Below are 19808 nucleotides of genomic sequence, written 5' to 3'. Positions count from 1 at the left end.
CCCCCCCCCCTACATCAAATGTGCCAACTCCACCATCCCCTTTAAAAAGAAGGTAATGTGTCTTAACTCTGTACGAGGAAAGAAAACAAGTGTGCGTGTCTTGTGTCTTTGTGTGTTGCCTTCAGCTGGCAATTAAAAAATTATATATTTGCCCCCCTTGGTAACATTGTATCGGAACCATAACTCTACGATTTACGGGCACTTGAGCTGGTTAAAATTACTCAAAAGCCAACAAATAAAAGTATAATCATCAATTAAAGTGGCAAAGTGAAAAAAATGAATTAATACTATTTAATCTGAACTTTGTTCTTATAAGAACTGTACCTTAGTTTACTAAATGCAGTGAGAGCTCCAAACTTGGCTTCAGGAAATACTACTTCAGCTCGGAGAGTTGAAACAGGTCTGAACAATAAAACTTGACTTTTTAGTACCAATAGCAAAAAGACCTAATCGTTTGTCTTGTAGTATGACTGACTAAGTTCTTTTCTTCTCAGAAGCCACAAAAAGCAACGAGACTACAAGTCGGCTTTTTTTTTGTCGGAGTTCGAACTTTCTTAGGATATCCGTAAAAAATATGAAAATCCTAGAATGTTTCAGTATTACAATATGGGGGAAAATGTGGCTAAAAAATAACATTTTACTAGAAAAACTACATTCTGAAATTTGGGAAGCTGTTGGCATTTTTTGTTTAATGCTATAGTGTTATACAACAAATGTATAAATGTTTTTTTTTTATGAACTTCGTCATTACAACATACTTGTCTATGTGAATAGTAACCTGATAAATGTGTCCTTAAGTTTGCTGACTAAAATGCTGCTACAGCTTGATGGAGCGAATATAAGAAAATCCTTTGCTAAATCTAGGAAACCTAAACCATTAAAATAAGTGTGTATTAAATAAATAAGAAAAGAAATCCAAGGAATCCGAAATATTTTTTTTTTATCGATTGCTCCCGTGGCAAAATATCGATCAAAAATGTAAGCCATTTTAGTTCTACAGCCACAAATCTATAATAATACTATGATGTCTGAACACTTGAATTACAAAAGTAAAAAAGCCTTTCACATTCGATAATTCCTTAATAGCTTTAATAAACAGTTAACACAAATAATAATAAAAACTATTTTTATGATGGGAAAATTCTAAATATTATCTATGGTTTTACCTTTGCAAAATCCTTCGTGAGCAATACAAAACACTGCTTTTTCTTTCAAACAAATTCTCTTCACTCCATCAGGACTATTGATAGCATCATGAACATCTTCCTCTTGTTTCTGAGTTATCTCTAGAACCTTGAGACTCTCGAACCTACCCTGACAGACAATAATCCCTTCACTTGATCCTATCCATAATACTCCTTGAAGGAAAACCTAAAAAGAACCAGATTAAATTCAATGCAGGGATTTATTAGTATGGATACATGGTAACCCACAATGGATAAACCTTCAAGGATACGCTATTCAGGGACCATGAATTTATGGAGTGGCATGTCCGGTTATCAAGAGTACCCTTAAAATCTGATCAACTCTGCATTAGATTATCATGTTTATAATTTTAAAAAGTGATTTCTACTGCAGGATAAAAAAGTGAGAATGATCAGAATTAAACACTTTTCAGGCTAAAAAAACGTAGTTGATCAAAAAAAGGTTTCAGAGGTACCCTTGTGAATAGAGTATGCCCCTGGGCCCTCATGGAGGGTCACTTGAAATTGCAACTAAAGATCCTTCACTGAATACCTGGAATGTTTAAATAATAATGTTTTGAATGGTTATTTCAGTATTTAACCTCGAAATTTCTTGATTTTCAATATTTTGGGGAAACAAATAAAACTTTGAATTAAGAGAATATGCGTTCACGAAAAATTCCTTTTATTATGCGAGAAAAAAGAACACTAAATTATGACAAAATTTTCTTCTTAGTAAAGCTTAGAACTCCCAGATCTTAAGAATAAAGTGTTAACTTACTTGAGTGGCGTGTACAAGTTTCCATGTTGTACAATTGTACACTAGAATATCCCCACTCACTAGTCCAGCTAGCAACCAATCCTAAAACAATGAGTTCACTGTTGACTATCTATCATCTATAACTATATATATATAACGTTGTAATCTCTTTTTGTCTGACTGTTTGTAAATTGAGTGCGTCCACTTTAATAAGTAAAGGTAGATAAACTCGTAATTTACGACCAAGCGTGAGTAAACCTCTGGGCAACGCTCGGTTCTCAACTTAGTTTATTACATGCTTTCTTACATACTAAAAAGAAGACTTGAGTTAAGACACTGTCCAGGAGCCTATCCAAACTGGGCCAATGAGTTAAGCCCCCCCCCCCCTGGAGAAGGGAAAACTATGATTCAAGGGGGGATGTACGCCCCTGAGTCCAAGACTGATAAATACAAATATAGTTAAAGAGGCTCAGGGGTGTATACCCCCCCCCTTCCACCATGCTCAGATGTTTTCGTTGTTTAGACAAAATTGTAAACACTTACTTGATTAAGAATCCCTTGAATAAAATGTAGACAGGACACACCAACGCCAGGAGATAGGTAGAAATCAGGCAAAGGTGGATCTTCTAAACATATTAAATACCAATATCAGTGGAACATACAGTAGAGGGAGACTTTTAAGATTCAGTCCCCCCATCAGTAAAATTTGAATTCTCAGAGGGGTTTCAGGACACAAACGTTGAGCCTTGCAAGAAAAAAAAAGCCCCCGGGGTCTGTCCTAGTAAACGATTTTTGGACCCCCCCCCCCCCTTTGTTCTCATCTATGAAGATTGTTCAGCACATATCTGTGAAGCTTGTGGATCAATATCCGTTTTCCTTGATTAGGAAAATCATTGAAAGCTTGATGTGTTTCTTTTTTGGTTAAGCATTCTGGTATTTCTGTTTCCAGAGGTTAAAATACCTGATGTGATGAATATGTGTGCTGTCTGTAAAATTTAGTAAATTGTAGGACTTAATAGTCATTGGTATTTAAGTTTTAACTCCTAATTTTGCCGATTAAAACTAGTCTAAAACTGGTTTAAGCTACAATTTGGCAGTTTATTAAGATCCAGTGCTTATTAAAATCAAATGCTATGTTCATAACAAAATGGAAAATATTGATTTTGTTGGTATTTTTGCAATTTGTTGCTAGACATTATATTTTACATAATATTTTTTAAGCATTGCCACATTTTAGTATACCTATACTTGAGCTCAGGGGCGTATTCAGGAATTTGTCCAGGGGGGCTTAAATTTTTTATCTTTCCAGTGGGGGCTCAGTACAGAATGGTAGCCGAGCCCAGGCCAAGGTATTTGATATTATCAAAGCAAATGTAAAACAGTCAGATTGTTTGTCCAATCATAATTCAGGAAACACATGCCTCAAATGTTATTTGGGGAACTCGGTTGGACCACAAAAATGTTCATAGATTGGCTACAAAGACTCAGGGACATTTGTTCTCTAGGAATATACCACAGATTGTAATTACCTTTGGCGCCCATTGCTGAAACAGTCTTACTTCACAATTTGATGTCAATAAAATAAAATATTCACATGTGATTTTACTTCAAGACTTCAATGTTGCTTAAACCTATAACTGAAGGGCTTAAAATCCAAACATATCAACTCAACTCGACATAGCAATTTAATCGAATAATGGCACATGTTTTTATTTACAGTGCGGCGAAGTTGCGTAAGCTGCGTAGTAGAAAATGCCGCAAAATATTTTCTAAACATGGCGTTCTTCTATCACGGACATTTCATAAAAAATTGTATATTTTTAAATCAAGTTAAAAGCAAGAAATGCATCAAATATGATTAATTATCGCAAAAAACTCATTTATAAATGAGATTTTGATCATTTATACTATTTTTGTTTCAATAAATGAATTGTTAATGTAATTAAGATTTGAAAAGTCTTTAATAAAACAATGCCGTACTTTGAAAATACCGGAATTGAAAAAAAAGTTAAATCGTAAACAATCAAAAAAAATATTATAATTCAAGGTCTAAACCGATCGCAAATTTCTCTTTTGTTATTGTCATTTTAAGGAGGATTTTTTGTGTGAAGTTTTTTACATCATGCAATTGTTGCAGCAGTGTCATGCTGTAGTGTTTCTAATTTTAAAACTACTTTCATTTCAGAATAAAATCATGTCTACCCCTGACGACACAAATATATCTCGGTCTGGTCGAATTCGCAAGAAATCGTCGAAACTCGCGGATTTTCAGAGTCCCGACGAAATCTCCGAGGGAACCAAGCAGCGTCGATCCTCCAAAAAAGACGGATTATCCGGAAGTATATTTGATCCTCCGGAAGATTCGGATTCAGAAACTGATTTCGGAATCGATGATCTAGAGATGGAAATTGATCAGTTTGATGTTAAGCTAGAGGTAGGACTAAATACCCTAATTATATTTAAATCCTCACCGAAACTTTAATAGAAAACTAAACAATTAAGATTTTACCATGAAATTTGGATGTAAACATTTTCAAATCTGTATTTCTTAAATTTTAAATTACTATTTTCAAGGATTTGGACGATATTCCAGATCTAGAGGATGACGACTTTTCTGATTCGTCCAGTCGGACGGAAATTGTTAAGAAACCCCTAAACCTACCGATGGTGGAGGTATAGTTTCTATATTATTAATTATTAGTATTTACCAAAATCTTATTTTACTTGCTTGAGAACACTACGTCGCCCAGGGTATTTACAGTTACTCCCCCCGTTTACCCACACTTGGTCGGTTTTAACGGGAAACTAAATTTTTGCTTTTAAAGTGGATCCACTCAATTTAGACTCTCAAAGCCAAGAACATTCCCGTGGTTCTCCCGAATTCCCCAATCAAAATTTGAGGCAGATCGGTCTAGGGGTTCCTGAGTTATGTATAATTCAGGAAACACATGCCTCAAATGTTATTTGGGGAACTCGGTTGGACCACAAAAATGTTCATAGATTGGCTACAAAGACTCAGGGACATTTAACACCCCCCCCCCTCTCTCTCTCTCTTCCCCCATGCTAATCCACGGGAATGTTCTTCGTTTGGATTTGATATTCTAAGTGGGTCCAGTTTTATAGAAAAAATAGCTAATACAACAAAGCACAGGTAATAATCAGGACTAACTTTGACAACGCTGGGTTCCCAAGCTAGTATTCCATAGAGTCACTATCTATTTATATTTCTATCCTATTTATCTATCTACTTATCTATCTTTCTATCCAGGATAAAAGAGGAGGATCTAGTCCTAGGATTTCCCCGTTTCTACTCTGGGCAAAGCATACAAAACCAGAACTAGTGAGGTATTTATTTATTCATCCATAAAAGTAGAATCTTGATAGGTTGTGCACCATTCACTATGATACTTTCCAATAAAATCTTAGGATTACTTAAAACATTTAAAAATAAACGAGAAAAAAAGATAAATAAGAGTAAAAAAAGATAAAATACCAACAAAATATGAAAAGAACTTTATTAAAAAAACAAAAAAATGTTATGCCTTAAAAAAAATTAACAACAGAGAACTCATCTTTTAAATTATTCATATTTACATGCATTAAATCCGCCATATTTTACAAACAGAAGAATAAACAGAAACTTCTAATGCAGATTTATTATGTGAACCACTGTAATTCCTACTGCACCCCTTCAGGGGTTCTTAGAGTTATCCAAAAAATAAACTAAACCTCATAATGGTATCGAAATTCTTAATGTACGTTCAATTGGCTATTTTAAAATGAATTATATCAAATATAAAATAGTATGCTAGTACAAAATGAATTTTACAGACAGAACCCTGGGGTGCCGGTATCTCAGATTAGGTTAAAGTTGACCGAACTCTGGAGATCTGTCCCTAAGGTAAAAAACTATAAGTTGCTAGGATGCTTCGTGGCACTTTTTGTACTTTTTATCAAACAAGAACAATTTCAGATTTCGCCGATTTTAATTTATTCTTTGGTGGATTTTTTAAAAGTTATTTATCATAAATAAACCAAGGTTTTTTTCATAAAAGTATTATTACCCCATCGAAATGTTTTATTTCTTTCTTCATACGGATAAATTTTAGCTTTTTTTCGGTAGAAAAAATATATTTTCTAAATATATATTTGTAAGTTGTTGAAAAGTTTAAAATTAAAGCTAAAATGTTTTATAACACTCTCTAATGATGAATGATGATCTTGATTTCTATGATTAATTAATTTGATAGCTATAGACAATAGTCTTGATTGCCCATGAACAAATATTATAATCATTATGTAAAATCAATATTAATTTCAACTTTTGTTTTTAAGGTTGAAAAGATTGCCTGGGGGAAGAAATTAAAACGACTTATCTCAAAAACATCTCCACAGAAGGTATTATGATTTGTTTTTATAAAAAGATGATGCAAGTATAGTACGTTGATTTATATCACACTTCTTTTAAGTGACAGGATTTTAATTAACTGAAATCAAATACTAAATTGAGATTTTCCGTGATTTACTCTTAAGTTCCTCACATGAACTAGTAGGAAACCCAGCTTTGCCTGGAAACTAAAGAACTCTTTGACTTAACCTAAGATGAATTAAACCAAACTTAAAGAAATCTTGTCAATTAACAAAGTTCCTAATCGCAGGCAAATCAGTAAATAGATTCATGAGTTATGAACTTATGACAGGACATACAAATAATAAATTTTAAAAAAAGAGAATACGTAGATGAGTTTTTTTTGCCCTAATATATTGAACAAATTTACTAGGTTGGCCTGATGTCTTCTCCTGCTGCTATTCTCAAATCCCCCCTGGGTTCACCTCAGTTAGATATTAAACTTAATACAGGTTATACAGTACACCATGTATTCTATGCAGAGTACAGTACATTTCTCAAATCCCCCCAGAGCCCAAAACTTAAGTCAGGGTATCGTTATAAAAACCAGTTTTGAAACCCGGGTTTCACGAATGGGATTAGGCAGTTCTGTAGATATCAAATTTTTGTTATGAAATATTATATTATTTAGTTTCTTCATATTATCCTTCTTTCGAATCTCTTAAATTTAAATCTACTTAAATGTTAAGACCCCGGAATGGAAACTCGGGAGTTTCATTCAACGATACTCTTTTAAATTTCGGGCTCTGAGCCCGAAATTTAAAAGAGTATCGTTGAACGAAACTCCCGAGTTTCCTTTTTGGGGTCTTAACATTTGTGTACATTTTGATTTAAGAGATTCGAAAAAATGGAGACTATAAAGAAATTGAAAAAAATAACATTACTTTACAAAAATATTGATATTCACAAAACCCCATTCGTGAAACCCGGGTTTTAAAACTGGTTTTCATAACGATACCCTGTCTTAAGTTTTGGGCTCTGAGCCCAAAACCTAAAACAGGGTATCGTTATAAAAACCAGTTTTGAAACCCGGGTTTCACGAATGGGGTTAGGCAGTTTTGTAGATATCAATACTTTTGTTATGAAATATTATTTTATTTAGTTCCTTTGTATTCTCCTTTTTTTCGAATCTCTTAAATAAAAATCTACTTAAATGTTAAGACCCCGAAATGGAAACTCGGGAGTTTCATTCAACGAGACTCTTTTAAATTTCGGGCTCTGAGCCCAAAACTTAAGACAGGGTATCGTTCTGAAAACCAGTTTTAAACCCCGGGTTTCAAGAATGGGGTTAGGCAGTTTTGTGAATATCAATATTTTTGTTATGAAATATTATTTTATTCAGTTTGTTTATATTCTCAATTTTTTTCTAATCTCTTAAAATCGAAATCTACACAAATGTTAAGACCCCAAAAAGGAAACTTTTGAGTTTTGTCCAACTATACTCTTTTAAATTTTGGGCTCTGGGGTCTCCTCACTCAGCTAGATATTAAACTTAATACAGGTTATATAGTACACCATGATATTGTACAGTACATAGATATTTAGTACTGTACAGTTCTTAAATCACCCTTGTCTCCTCAGCTAGACATAAAACTTAATCGAACACAATTTTCAAACAAAATGATAATTTTCTCGAGAACTCTGGATAAGACAAAGTTTTAATGGGCACCGTTGTTAAACGGGATGAAGAATCTAATATTACATCTTTGTTCAGGAAAAGCTCCAGAATCTGAACCAGTTTATATTGCTTCCCATCTTAAACTCCTAGGTTTGTTGTCATTAATTCAAGACATTTCAATCCATTGTTTTCAACAATAATGTTTATTATTTAGGAAAGCAAAGCAAATAAATTTAATTTTTAATATCGATCGATCAGTCAATCAGTCAATCACTCAATCAATCAATCTATCAGCAAGTTAATCAATCAATGATTAGGGGAAAGTTTATCGATTATTGGAGAACGGCTGACCGAGCACGAAGGTCAAATTGCTGTTTCAGGTAAAAAAAATTTAAAATTGTTCGGGGGATGGTGGGGGGGGGGGGGGGTTTTAAAATTAAAACTATTTTTCAGTCAATGCTAATTGTTCTCAATTTTAAGTCCTTAATTCCCCAATGTTTCAGGCTCCCAAAGTGTTCTCCTTGACTCCCCAAATGTTTCAGGCTCCCAAAATATACTGACTCCCAATGTTTTAGGCTCCCAAAACATACTCTTTGACTCCCAATGTTTTAGACTATTTAAGTTTATTTGTTTTAATCCATAATGTTTTAGGCTCTCTAAGTTTTCTTGTTTAATCCATATTGTTTTAGGCTCCTTAAGTGTGCTACTTGACTCCCTGTTATGCGCTATGGGACCTCTCATGTGTCTTACTCAGAGGAAATTATTAAAACAAACTTACAACGTTTCACGATTCAATGTTTTTCTTCGTGTAAAATTTAAGTTTTGCATTTTCTGTTAAAAAAAGAGTGAAATCTATTCAATCCGGGTAGTACAGCGGGACCCATAAAACTGTGGAATAGGATGACAACTCAAGTTATGATCTTGTCCAATGAACATTAATAACAGGTATTGTGCAGAGTACATACACAGATTTATTTCACTTAAAGGTTGAGTTTCAAGCTGATGCTTAAGCTTGCTTTATAATATCATCGAAAACACATAAGATTGCTTCATTTCATATTTTTATTCTAAGCACGAGATAATACAAATAACAAATCACAATTTACTATGTTGTTTGGACCCGCCTAACCAGAGTTGGTTGTTTTGATTGGTTGGCCCATTATAAGCGAATAAGAATTGTATATGTACACTGTACACTGTACAGTGTACAGTGTACATTTTAAACAAAACAATGATGATAAATCATGAATAAGGTAAGAAGGGGGTGAAAAAGTATAAGGGAAAGGGTGGGTACTCAGCGGAAGGATTGTAACAGAGGGTAACATATATTATTAGATTCATGTTTATGAATTACAGGGTTAAGAAGATAGTAAAGACTAAGTTTATCCAGATGAAAATCAGTTATTTGTTTTACAGATAAACTTACAAAACTATCTAAATATTTTTTGAAGATTTTTCTTTTAAACAGTTTTGCAGATTTAGTTTCTTTAAGCTCTAATTCAATCGAATTCCATAATTTTGGAAATAAAGCGGAAGAAAAATATTCTAGCGTTTTAAAAAGAACCCGCTCAAGTTTATATGATTTTGTTCTATTTGGTTCAGCTAAAGAATTAAACATATCATGGAAGGAAGTTGGAAGGTTTTTATAAAAGTATTTATGCATAAAAGATAAATGTCGACTTCATACTCCACGGTTTCATTGGGCCCAACTGTAATATTTTTAACAACGCGAAATAAAAGATGAAAAAGAATAATATTAAAGGAACTGAGGAGGTAATTTCAAGTGATCCTATATAGTCCGAGGGGCATGTCCTAATCACATCAGTACCCTTTAAACTTTTGTCTGGGAAAAATTAATTATCTCAGTCCTTCTCTTTACAAAATTATTGTTTTCAAATTGGTTTTCTCTATTAAATGGACTTGCGGGTTTAAAATTCTTTAATTTTTCTAAAATTGAAATTGCAATGTCAATTCCTTTTAATATATTTCTCCACTAGGTTTAATTTCGTTGAATTTCTGAGATTTTAAAACTTGTTTAACTTGATAATTTGTTTGAATGATTGTTGAGCAGAGTACCGGAACTGAATGGAGCTGACCCAAACCTACTCGCCCAAACATTGGATAATGTCGCCTACATCATGCCAGGACTTTAATTCTCTAGTATTGAGACTGAAGAGGAGTAAACCTGGATAGTGGATATCTGGATATCTGGATATCTAGATACCTGGATACCTGGATACCTGGATACCTTGATACCTTGATACCTTGATACCTGGATACCTGGATACCTGGATACCTGGATACCTGGATACCTGGATACCTGGATACCGCGATATCGGAATACCTGGATATCGGGATACCTGGATAGTGAATACCTAGATACCTGTATACCTAGAAACCTTGATACCTGGATACCTGGATATCTGGATACCTGGATACCTTGATATCTGGATACATGGATACATGGATACCTAGACGTTGACACCTTTTGCTGTTCCTTAATGTGTATATGTCGGGGTTCATCTAGGATCAATTTGGATATATGTAAATAAAAAAATCAGTATTACATGGAATCCAGATACCAGAGATTAGAACTTTTGAGTGAGATCAAATTAAGCCAAACAAATTTACTCATCTTCAATTTTAAGTTTTTAAATGTTGGAGTTTAACTCTTTGAATTTATCAATATATTGTCAAATTACTTTTTTCTCTGGTTCAATCTAGCAATTCATGATCTGATCTTTAAACATTAACCAATGAAAAACACGTTTCTCTTAGGAAATAGTTTAACTTATTCCCTTTCATTTAAAAGTTCTGAGCTTCGTAGACCTTTCACTATCCGTATTCCTAACTTAAATATTTTTGTCAATGTCTGTCTTGAATATATTATGAATAAAAACTATAATTTATCTCAGATAAAAATGTCTAGTGGTTTTGTTACCGAAGCTGAGATAGAGGAAAGAAAGCTGAAAAGACAGGTAAGACATGATGGTGTTAAGTATGGAAATTTACCTATGTTAGGAAGAGTGGGAGCAGGTTTGGAATATAATAAATGTATATTTAGGAAGAATGGGACACGGTTAGGAAAATAATAAATATATAATTAGGAAGAATAGGACCAGGTTAGGAATATAGTAAATATATATTTAGGAAGAATGGGACCAGGTTAGGAATATAATAAATATATAATTAGGAAGAATGGGACCAGGTTAAGAATATAATAAATATATATTTAGGAAGAATGGGACCAGGTTAGGAATATAATCTATATATAAATTTGGCTTGTCTGTCTGTTTGTTTGTATCCAATAAACGTCAAAACGGCTGAACTGATCGGGCCCAAATTTTTTGTGGGACATCACGTGACCACAGGGAAGGTTTATGAATGATCAAAATTTCAAATATTTGTCTCCATCAAAATTCGATCTTCATTAAATTTTTGAAAATTTTGAAAATCCACGAAATTTTTTGTGAAAATCCACGAATTATTTTTGTTTTGTTTTACGATGTACACAAAGAGAACATGTTCACAATTAATTTTGAAGATGGGCCCTAAGGCTAGTTTTGATATAAACAAACAAAAAAAATGTTTTTTAATCGTGTCTTCACTTTTTAGTGAGATCACGGGCCATTAAAGTGTATGAAAATATTAGAATAATTGAGTGTTTATCATTTATAAGCTATAAAAAGCTTTTGACAACCTCAAAAGCTCCGAAATTAAACACATTAAATAAGATCTAGAAGTTTAGGTTCATTAAAAATCCGCGATTTTAGTAAAAACAAATCGACACTTGAGAGACAGTAAATAATTCAGTCTTTATCTCTTTTATGATGCATCCAGCAGTGTATAAAAGAAAAAGTAATTTTATCTGTATTTTAGTAATCCTCTGGATTCACAACAATGAGGTAGGGTTCAATATTTTTTATTTCCGTTTTTTATAAGTCAAAATTGCATTTGGGTTGACATTTAGACAAAGCCCGGGTAAACAGTGGGACTAACTATGACTGCCGTGGGTTCCCAAGCTAGTTCTTAATAAAATTTGCTTTCATTACATTTACGCAAAATGTATAGTCTGGCAGAACCAATAAGCATAGACAATTTTTTATATCGTTCTTTAAGGTTAACAAAAGGTTACGTCCTTGTTCATGCTTAAATCTTCTGTCAGAGTAAAAAACTGATGCATGTTCAACTTCACAGATTTTTAAAAAAAATAACTAAAAATATAAAGTTGTAATCTCTTTTTCTCTGTTTGTTTGTTCGATCATAACTTAGGAAACCTTGGACCGATTTGCCTCAAATTTTGTTTGTGGAACTCAAAAGAGCGACGGAAATATTTTTACTATGGTTTTAAGATTCCAAGTTGAATGAGTTTTTTAAATTCGACCAAGCGCGGGTAAACGGTGGGAATAACTATGGGATCCTGGGCAACGCTGGGGTCCTAAGCTAGTTTTTTTAATTTAAAATTCGGTAATGGTGATGGACCAAACCTCGATGTAGAGTAAAACAAAGTAGAAGTTAGTTCCACATTTATTGAAAATTTCGGTCTAGGACGACCTCGTCATTTCTACCGATAAAATAACCATCAAAATCGATAAAAAAAAAATTTAAAACCACAAGAAAATAAACAAACAAAAAACATTATTTAAAAAAAGAATTGGGCTGTCAAGTGAATAAAAAGGAACAAACTCAGATCATGAGATGGAAAAAAGATAATTTGAAAATATTCACTTTTTAAAAATGTTTTAAGGCAATTATTATTCCTTGAGATTGTTTCTGTCAGGAAGATTAAAAACAAACTGTTTAGATGTATGTGACGTGTATAAAGTGGTGGTGGGGGTCGATCAAATTAATAAACTTTTGCATAAATCGGGGGGAGGGAGATTGGTTTAGGAGGGGTATTTAAACTTTACATAAACAAAAACATAAACAATACTCTTTTTTAAAAGAAATACTGAATTACAGTTTACAATCAACAATAAACTTTTTTCTGTTCATTCCTGTGAGATCAGTCATAAAATCTCTCGTGTATTTAGATTCTTGTACTTCAAGTAAACTTCTCCCAAGGTCCCAAACCTTCTCTAGTACGCTAACTTTTAGACGAAACTTGAAAGTAGGGAATTTACTTGACGATAGAACCACAAATTTGTTTGAAAAAAAAGACAGGATGGGTTTTGGAATTTCAAAAGCTAGCACAAAACTACGAAGGTTCCAACATTTTAAAATATGCTTGCTGTAAAAGTTTGCTTTGATCATGGATTAACTAGATCCATGGCTTTGATTAAATCGTGCAAAACAAAATTCTTAAACCAAAACGAATCGACAAACTATCTTTTTTTTAACCAATTGTTTTTTCATATACAGGGGGACCCACGATGGATAAGTTTTTAATGAACAAACTCCGTGTACAGTCGTCTTTGAAGTCTCGTTCTCTCTGGGTAACCCTGTAGCTTCTCACAGTGGTCTGATGTGGCATAGTGTTAGATAAGCAAATGTTGAGAGAAAATTTTTTTTAGAAAATTCTTAGATTTATGTGGAACCTTAGATTTATGTGGAACCTCAGGTTTATGTGGAACCTTAGATTTATGTGGAACCTTAGATTTATGTGTAACTTTATATTTATGTGGAACCTTAGATTTATGTGGAACCTCAGGTTTATGTGTAACCTTAGATTTATGTGTAACCTTAGATTTATGTGGAACCTTAGATTTATGTGGAACCTTAGATTTATGTGGAACCTCAGGATTATGTGGAACCTCAAGTTTATGTTAATGTTCCTAATTTAATATGTTTTCTCGTTACTTTCCCTACTGTGCCTTATTACGAATATATACACATATCAAATTCATTTCAGAGTGTTGATATTATTGAGCCTGCTTGGCCTGGCGTTTGCCACCGAAGATGTCTTCCTGAACTTCGCCAAGGAGTTCAACAAGTCCTACAAGGATGGAAAGGATCTTATCAGCAGAAGGTAATTAATTCAAGCAACAGTAGAGGTAATTTCAAGTGACCCTCCAGTCCGTAGGCATGTCTGATTTCAATGGTACCCTTTAAACCTTCATCTGAGTTACAATGAGGAATATCAATTTTCACCTAGAAAAATAAGGAGGCAAAGGTTGAAAAGGTTATTGTTGAGAATCAGACATGCCACAGTGAACATTGAGAATCTCTTGTAATTACATCTATAATCCTTTTTTAGAGGTGAAAAATTACAACAATAACAAAAAAGATTAAATTACTAAATTTGATTCATTTCAGGGCTATCTTCATGAACAACTATGAAAAAATGGTGAAGCACAATGAAAGGTATGCAAGTATTAAATAATAATAATTTCTGGTACAGGGATCACTAGAAAAATACAGTGGTGGGTGATTATATCAATACAATGAAGACAACTTTTTTATTTAAGTTTTGATTGTTAACAAGCTTTTTTTGAATTACGAATTACAAGTAATCAAAGAGAAGCCTATTTTTTAACACCTTCTCTTTATTTTCATGTTAATTTTCATGTTATTTAATGGTAGCATTGGTCACAGCAATTGTGCAGTGTAAACAGACCCATTTCCACTTAATTAGTGAATTATGTATTTTTTGGGTGGAAGAGATTTTGAGACTGAGAGTAAATGAATTTGGGGGGAAATAAGATTGTTTTAAAATTGAAATTGATTTTTTTCTAAACAGGAAACGTCTAATAAACCTAGTTATGAGTTTTAATAGTCAAATGAAGATGAAATGCTGCAATTGTGCAGTTTATGCAACTCTAATTACCTTTTTAAGTTTAGTTTCAAGATACTACTAATTTTCTTTATATTAAATGTTGTTTTCCTATTCCAAAGTTTTATGGGTATTACTGTATTTCTATTTAAACTTCATCAGACCTTATAAATAATTACCTCTGTAATATCCAGGTATGAGGCTGGTCTTGAGAGCTGGGCCCAGAAGGTTCACGAGGATATGGATCTCACCAGTGCAGAGTGGATGAGTAAGAGGACAGGTATAGTTCTCACATTTGAATTTATAATGCACCACTGAAAAGTTATTTACTTTCAATATCAAACTGCTACATAAGTCTTTCAAAAATTCAGCTTAGAAGCTTATACTATATACAAAACTTCTGGGATATTCCAAATATTCTGTTCTTCATTGAAGCATTTTGATGGAAAACGTCCAGAATTTCTATCAAAATTTTATAATATTTAAATAAAAGAGATTTTCATTTTGTAAATCTATTAGAGCAAGACAATTCGTTCTTTCAGGTGGACTTCCTTTGTATGATGAAAAGACCGAATTCGTTGATACTCTTGATGAAAGAATTGTTGCCAAGCTGAAGGAAATGAAAGGAACTCCCAGGGAGTTTAGCTGGACTGACAGTGGTGCTGTTACCTCTGTGAAAAACCAGGTAAGCAAACATTCCAAAGTTCAGAAGTGTTCTAAATAAACTGGGTTCATGTGTTAGGTCCAGTGTTGCCAACTCCAAAAGAGGGGTCTAGGCCGGAGAGAGCATACAATTAGGCCCAAAATCCAATCTTTAGGCCCATATTTTAGAATTAGGGGCGAAGCCCCCCAACAACAACAGAAATTGGGGGGCAAAGCCCCCAAAAAAGTTTTGGGCCTGAAAGCAAATTTTTGGGCCTAATTTTGAATATTTTACCAAAATAGCTAATTTATTGCTACTTTTGATTCAAATATATTCCAGCATAAATATCTGAATAGAAAATTAGCCTCTGCAACCACATTCAATTTCCATTAAAATTTTTAAAATGCACAACATTTTTTGACGAAATCTGCAACTTTTTTTGTATTGTTTTATATAGATAATATATATATAAAACAAAGAGAAAATGTTCTCAATTGATATAGATGGCACGAAACGACCTGAAAGCTAATAAATTATAATATTCATTTGTATAGAATCCATGATTTGTTCCAGTTTCTACCCAAGGGAATTGGTTCAGACATCTCCATGTTTTAAACTTTAGTTTACTATAATCAACCTTGATATATGAGGTCTGTGAACAATTCTAAAACTCATGAAGTAATTTCATTCTTACTTTATCCAAACAATGCCTGGCTGTTTTCTTTACCAATTAAGATCAACAATTTTCATTCGGCCCACAATTTCCTTAGGCCCAAAGCAATTTCATTCGGGCTGTTTTCTCGTTTTGGGCCTAAGATTCGGCGGTTGGCAACACTGGTTAGGTCCATTGGCATTAATATCAGAAAAGTTCATTACCATTAAATAGTGTAGAATAGGAGAGACAGTAAAATTAAATGCCATTTAACAAGGCTAAGTGAACTGTGCATATTAGTACAAACTGTTTGCCAGATCTGTCTTCAGTCATTTAGTAAGGTCTAAAATAGGTTGAATACAATAAAAGGACTTTTGCTAATTTCAGATTTCTCATTTTGATTTTTGTTATACTTGAACTAAAATAAAATGAAAAATCGTTTTATTTAGGCGCAATGTGGAAGCTGTGCGGCCTTTTCAGTAATTGGAGCTGTAGAATCTTGCTTCAACATCCAGAGAGGAAAAGTTATTGATGATCTCTCTGAACAACATATCCTGGATTGTGCATACAACCACCAGGTTTCTGATGAAAGGTATAGTTGTTTTCTTACCAACATGGTTGCACCTGAATCTATTATATGTGAATACTATCTCCCCATACCCTGAAACTTGATGCTTGTATCAACTTTCTGGGGCAGATTTGTACTGTTGGGGACAATGTGTGGGCTTCCAAAGACTATCTTTTGCTTGTCTTCTAGATCTTGTATAAACACTTAACTCTTCTTCAAAGAAAAATGCTATACAAAATAATAATAATAATAATGATAGTGGTACATGGGGAGCATTCGGTTGTGATGGAGCTTGGCCTAATGCGTATGTTGACTGGCTGATGGGAAAAAACTACAACCAAATTGAGTCTGCTTACCCATACACATCTGGCAGCTCTGGACAAGTTGGATCATGCAAGTAAGACATTCTACACTTGCTAAACATGTTTATAATAAAGTAGATAATATTAAAACCTAGAACTGAGCAAAATTCCAAGTTTATGAAATCATCCAAAAAATCCAAAAGTTAAGGAAAAGAACTTTTGATTTAGTGGTAAAAAAAAAGTAGAATAAACCCTTTATTTAAAAAATAATAAATAAAAATTTTCTCTGAAATTCATGCCTACCTGAGGTATGTCCTACAATTTGTATTTTTTTGGAATTTTAGACAAAAAACCTTTTACTAGATGAGTTGGCCTGAAAAATGTATTATTGAAAAATGAGCTTTGAAAATTAATGGAAATTCTGTTCACAAATGTTTTGTTAGTTACTTGATGGCTTATCTGTTGATTTTTTAACTTAATGACTATGACAATAATATTAAAAGTATTAACATAAAAAGCATTAATCAAAACATTTTCTGTTTAGAGCTTCCAGTAATGGAGCATACACAGATGCTTGGGTTACTGGTATGTACAATGTCTGGTACTGCAAAGAGTCAGACATGGAGAACCTTGTCATGATCAACCCTGTCAGTACTTCTCTTCAGGTATTTATTTCTCAGCAACCATAAGTAGTTTGAAAAAAGTATCTTACTTGTGACTTTAATTAAACATGTAGTGAAGTATCCCAGTTTTTCATTCCAGTTTTTAACAAAATCAAAAAATGGAAAAATGAAATTTTTTCTTACTTCTACCCATGAACTTTTTGTTTACAGACTAGAAAAAAGGATGGAAAATTGGAGCTAGGTTGATTATGATTTAAATCAATTCAGCCATTAATAATTTTTAAGTAACAGACTAATTCCTTGTACATCAAGTCTTTCCTTCCGGAGGGGAGAAAGACCAGCCACAACAATTTCAAGTCCAAGCCACATTCTTCTCATTTTCTCATCCGAACCACCTCGAAATCCTTGTCCTTTGAATATTATCTTTTTAAAGGGTTCAATCCTCCAAGATAAAACAATTTTCTAAGAATCAGGTCACGTTAGAGCATAAGCGAAATATTAAATTTTTGGAAATCGAAAAAAATACTTTCAATAGAATTAAAGTTTTGAGTGCAATGTCCTAAAAAAATATTACATTTTATACACATTTTTACACGCATTTTCAGATTTGTAGCTGGCCTTCCTCCCCTCCCTTATGAGTTGGCAATAAACTAGCAAAATTAAATTACTGAAGTAAATAACAATATAGCTTCTAGCATATCAAAAACATGATTGTTGTGCAGGCTACAGATAACTGGGGTGGATACAGTCATGGTGTAATGGATGATAGAATGTGCTGTGATGCCGCAACCGATTCCAGCTGTATGTAAGTAAATATTCTATTATAAGCGCATTCATAATGTTATAGGATTTTTGGTTTATAGCATTTAAAACTTGATTTAGGAGGGGAATCTCGTCTAGTTTTAGCAGATATAAAGAAAATTATTTATCATAGAAACTAAGAATGGAACATGAGATATCTTTTAGTTACTCAGAATAATCTTTTCCTTTCAGGCCAAAGGCACTTTTTTGGGTTTATACAATACACTATTGTAGTGTGTTTTCACACCAAAACTTTCTAAAGCCTAAAGAGCCTCAACCAGAATCCTATATCAAATTGTTGGTATAAAGTAGAGAATGCTCCATTTTTAAGAATATTGATAAAAATATTACATTTAGTTACAACCTGAACCATGCTATCCTTGTTGTTGGATTTGGACATGATACTGCATCCGGACTAGACTACTGGCTTATCAAGAACTCATGGGGATCACGGTATGTTTACAACATAATTTTTGTGAAACAGCAACCAAAGTGACTATTTATCTATCTACAAGACTTCTCAAGGGGGACAGGGGTCCAGAACCTAGTTTTTATATAAATTCAGACTTAAAAGTTGACTATATTTTATAAAAATTATATTTACCCTGCAAACCAAGCGCCAATATTTCTTATTTTTAAAATTACTGAAATTTAGTTTTTTGAGAAAAGGATTTCTTTCTTCAATGATTTCAAAATATGATTAACTACCTTTAAAATCCCTTTCACTAGTAACTTTTTGGTTTAAACATTTGAGAATGTGTTTTCTAGTTGGGGAGAGTCTGGATACATGAAGCTGAAGAGAGGAACTGGACATTGTGGAGTTGGATCACTTCATCAAACTATTCCTCATTGTTAACTTTTAGATTGAAATATATTGATAAGATCATATTTTGAGTATGAATCTTTGCGTAATCAACAGTGCATCCTCAGTATTTTTGCTGCATCATGGATTACTACAGATCATGTTGATAGATGTATCGCCAGCTAACAGCCTAACATCATGATAAGGCAATAACTTGTTTTCAAAATTTTGAAGTTTTCGGACTCATAAGATGTTTTAAAAGTTAAAAAATAGTTTTTTCTAAGTATCTTCTTTTCTTCCCGAGAGAAGATATATGCTAAACTTGAACCAAAAATTATTGTTTTTTTGATTAGTTATTTCTTCTTAGGGTAACAATTTTGCATAGTTTGATAAAAGTAAACTTTTACAGAATACATTTTCTATACGTTAGAACCATATTTTTGTGAAACAGTATTTTGTGTTTCCTTTAAAAGTCTGAAAACTTTGAAAGTCTAAGTAATAATCAAACTTTTACATAAGGGACACTGGGAGTTAATTTCCTGCTTCCACATTCTACAGGTTTACGCCCGCATACACCAGCCTCAGCATACAGGGTTAAAGGATGGGATCGAATTCAGCAACGACTTTCTTTTATTCTCAATCAAAATTATGTCACCAGACAGTGGTAAACTGGTTTCTTTCATTGCATATGACATTAAAAGACTTAATGTATTGCAAAAGCCTTTAAGTTCCGCC

The 19808-nt window shown here is 33.1% G+C and overlaps 3 protein-coding genes across 3 annotated transcripts; 2 read left to right on the top strand and 1 right to left on the bottom strand.

Moving 5' to 3' along the window:
* Positions 1–272: 272 nt before the first annotated feature.
* On the bottom strand, positions 273–3675 carry LOC111702770 (uncharacterized). The gene is made up of 6 exons (XM_023474543.1): positions 3474–3675; positions 2488–2570; positions 1966–2046; positions 1167–1371; positions 779–869; positions 273–402 (listed from the first exon to the last, which is right to left on the bottom strand). The coding sequence occupies exons 1-6, from the start codon at positions 3484–3486 to the stop codon at positions 288–290; spliced, it is 588 nt and encodes a 195-aa protein (XP_023330311.1). The 5' UTR covers positions 3487–3675; the 3' UTR covers positions 273–287.
* Positions 3676–4104: 429 nt separating this feature from the next.
* Positions 4105–10886, top strand: LOC111702780 (HMG domain-containing protein 4). Its single transcript, XM_023474554.1, has 10 exons — positions 4105–4378; positions 4519–4617; positions 5213–5289; positions 5776–5845; positions 6280–6342; positions 6726–6804; positions 8067–8120; positions 8288–8350; positions 8660–8726; positions 10042–10886. The coding sequence occupies exons 1-10, from the start codon at positions 4139–4141 to the stop codon at positions 10121–10123; spliced, it is 894 nt and encodes a 297-aa protein (XP_023330322.1). The 5' UTR covers positions 4105–4138; the 3' UTR covers positions 10124–10886.
* A 965-nt stretch (positions 10887–11851) lies between these two features.
* On the top strand, positions 11852–19159 carry LOC111702767 (macrodontain-1). Its single transcript, XM_023474541.1, has 11 exons — positions 11852–11875; positions 13822–13938; positions 14226–14273; positions 14877–14962; positions 15225–15367; positions 16427–16569; positions 16805–16942; positions 17392–17512; positions 18193–18275; positions 18629–18724; positions 19040–19159. The coding sequence occupies exons 1-11, from the start codon at positions 11871–11873 to the stop codon at positions 19125–19127; spliced, it is 1068 nt and encodes a 355-aa protein (XP_023330309.1). The 5' UTR covers positions 11852–11870; the 3' UTR covers positions 19128–19159.
* Positions 19160–19808: the final 649 nt, after the last annotated feature.

Source organism: Eurytemora carolleeae, unplaced genomic scaffold (genome assembly GCF_000591075.1).
Source record: "Eurytemora carolleeae unplaced genomic scaffold, Eaff_2.0 scaffold491, whole genome shotgun sequence".
NCBI lineage: Eukaryota > Metazoa > Arthropoda > Copepoda > Calanoida > Temoridae > Eurytemora > Eurytemora carolleeae.
Note: the sequence above shows the minus strand (reverse complement) of the source record. Positions and strands in the feature narration are given on the sequence as shown.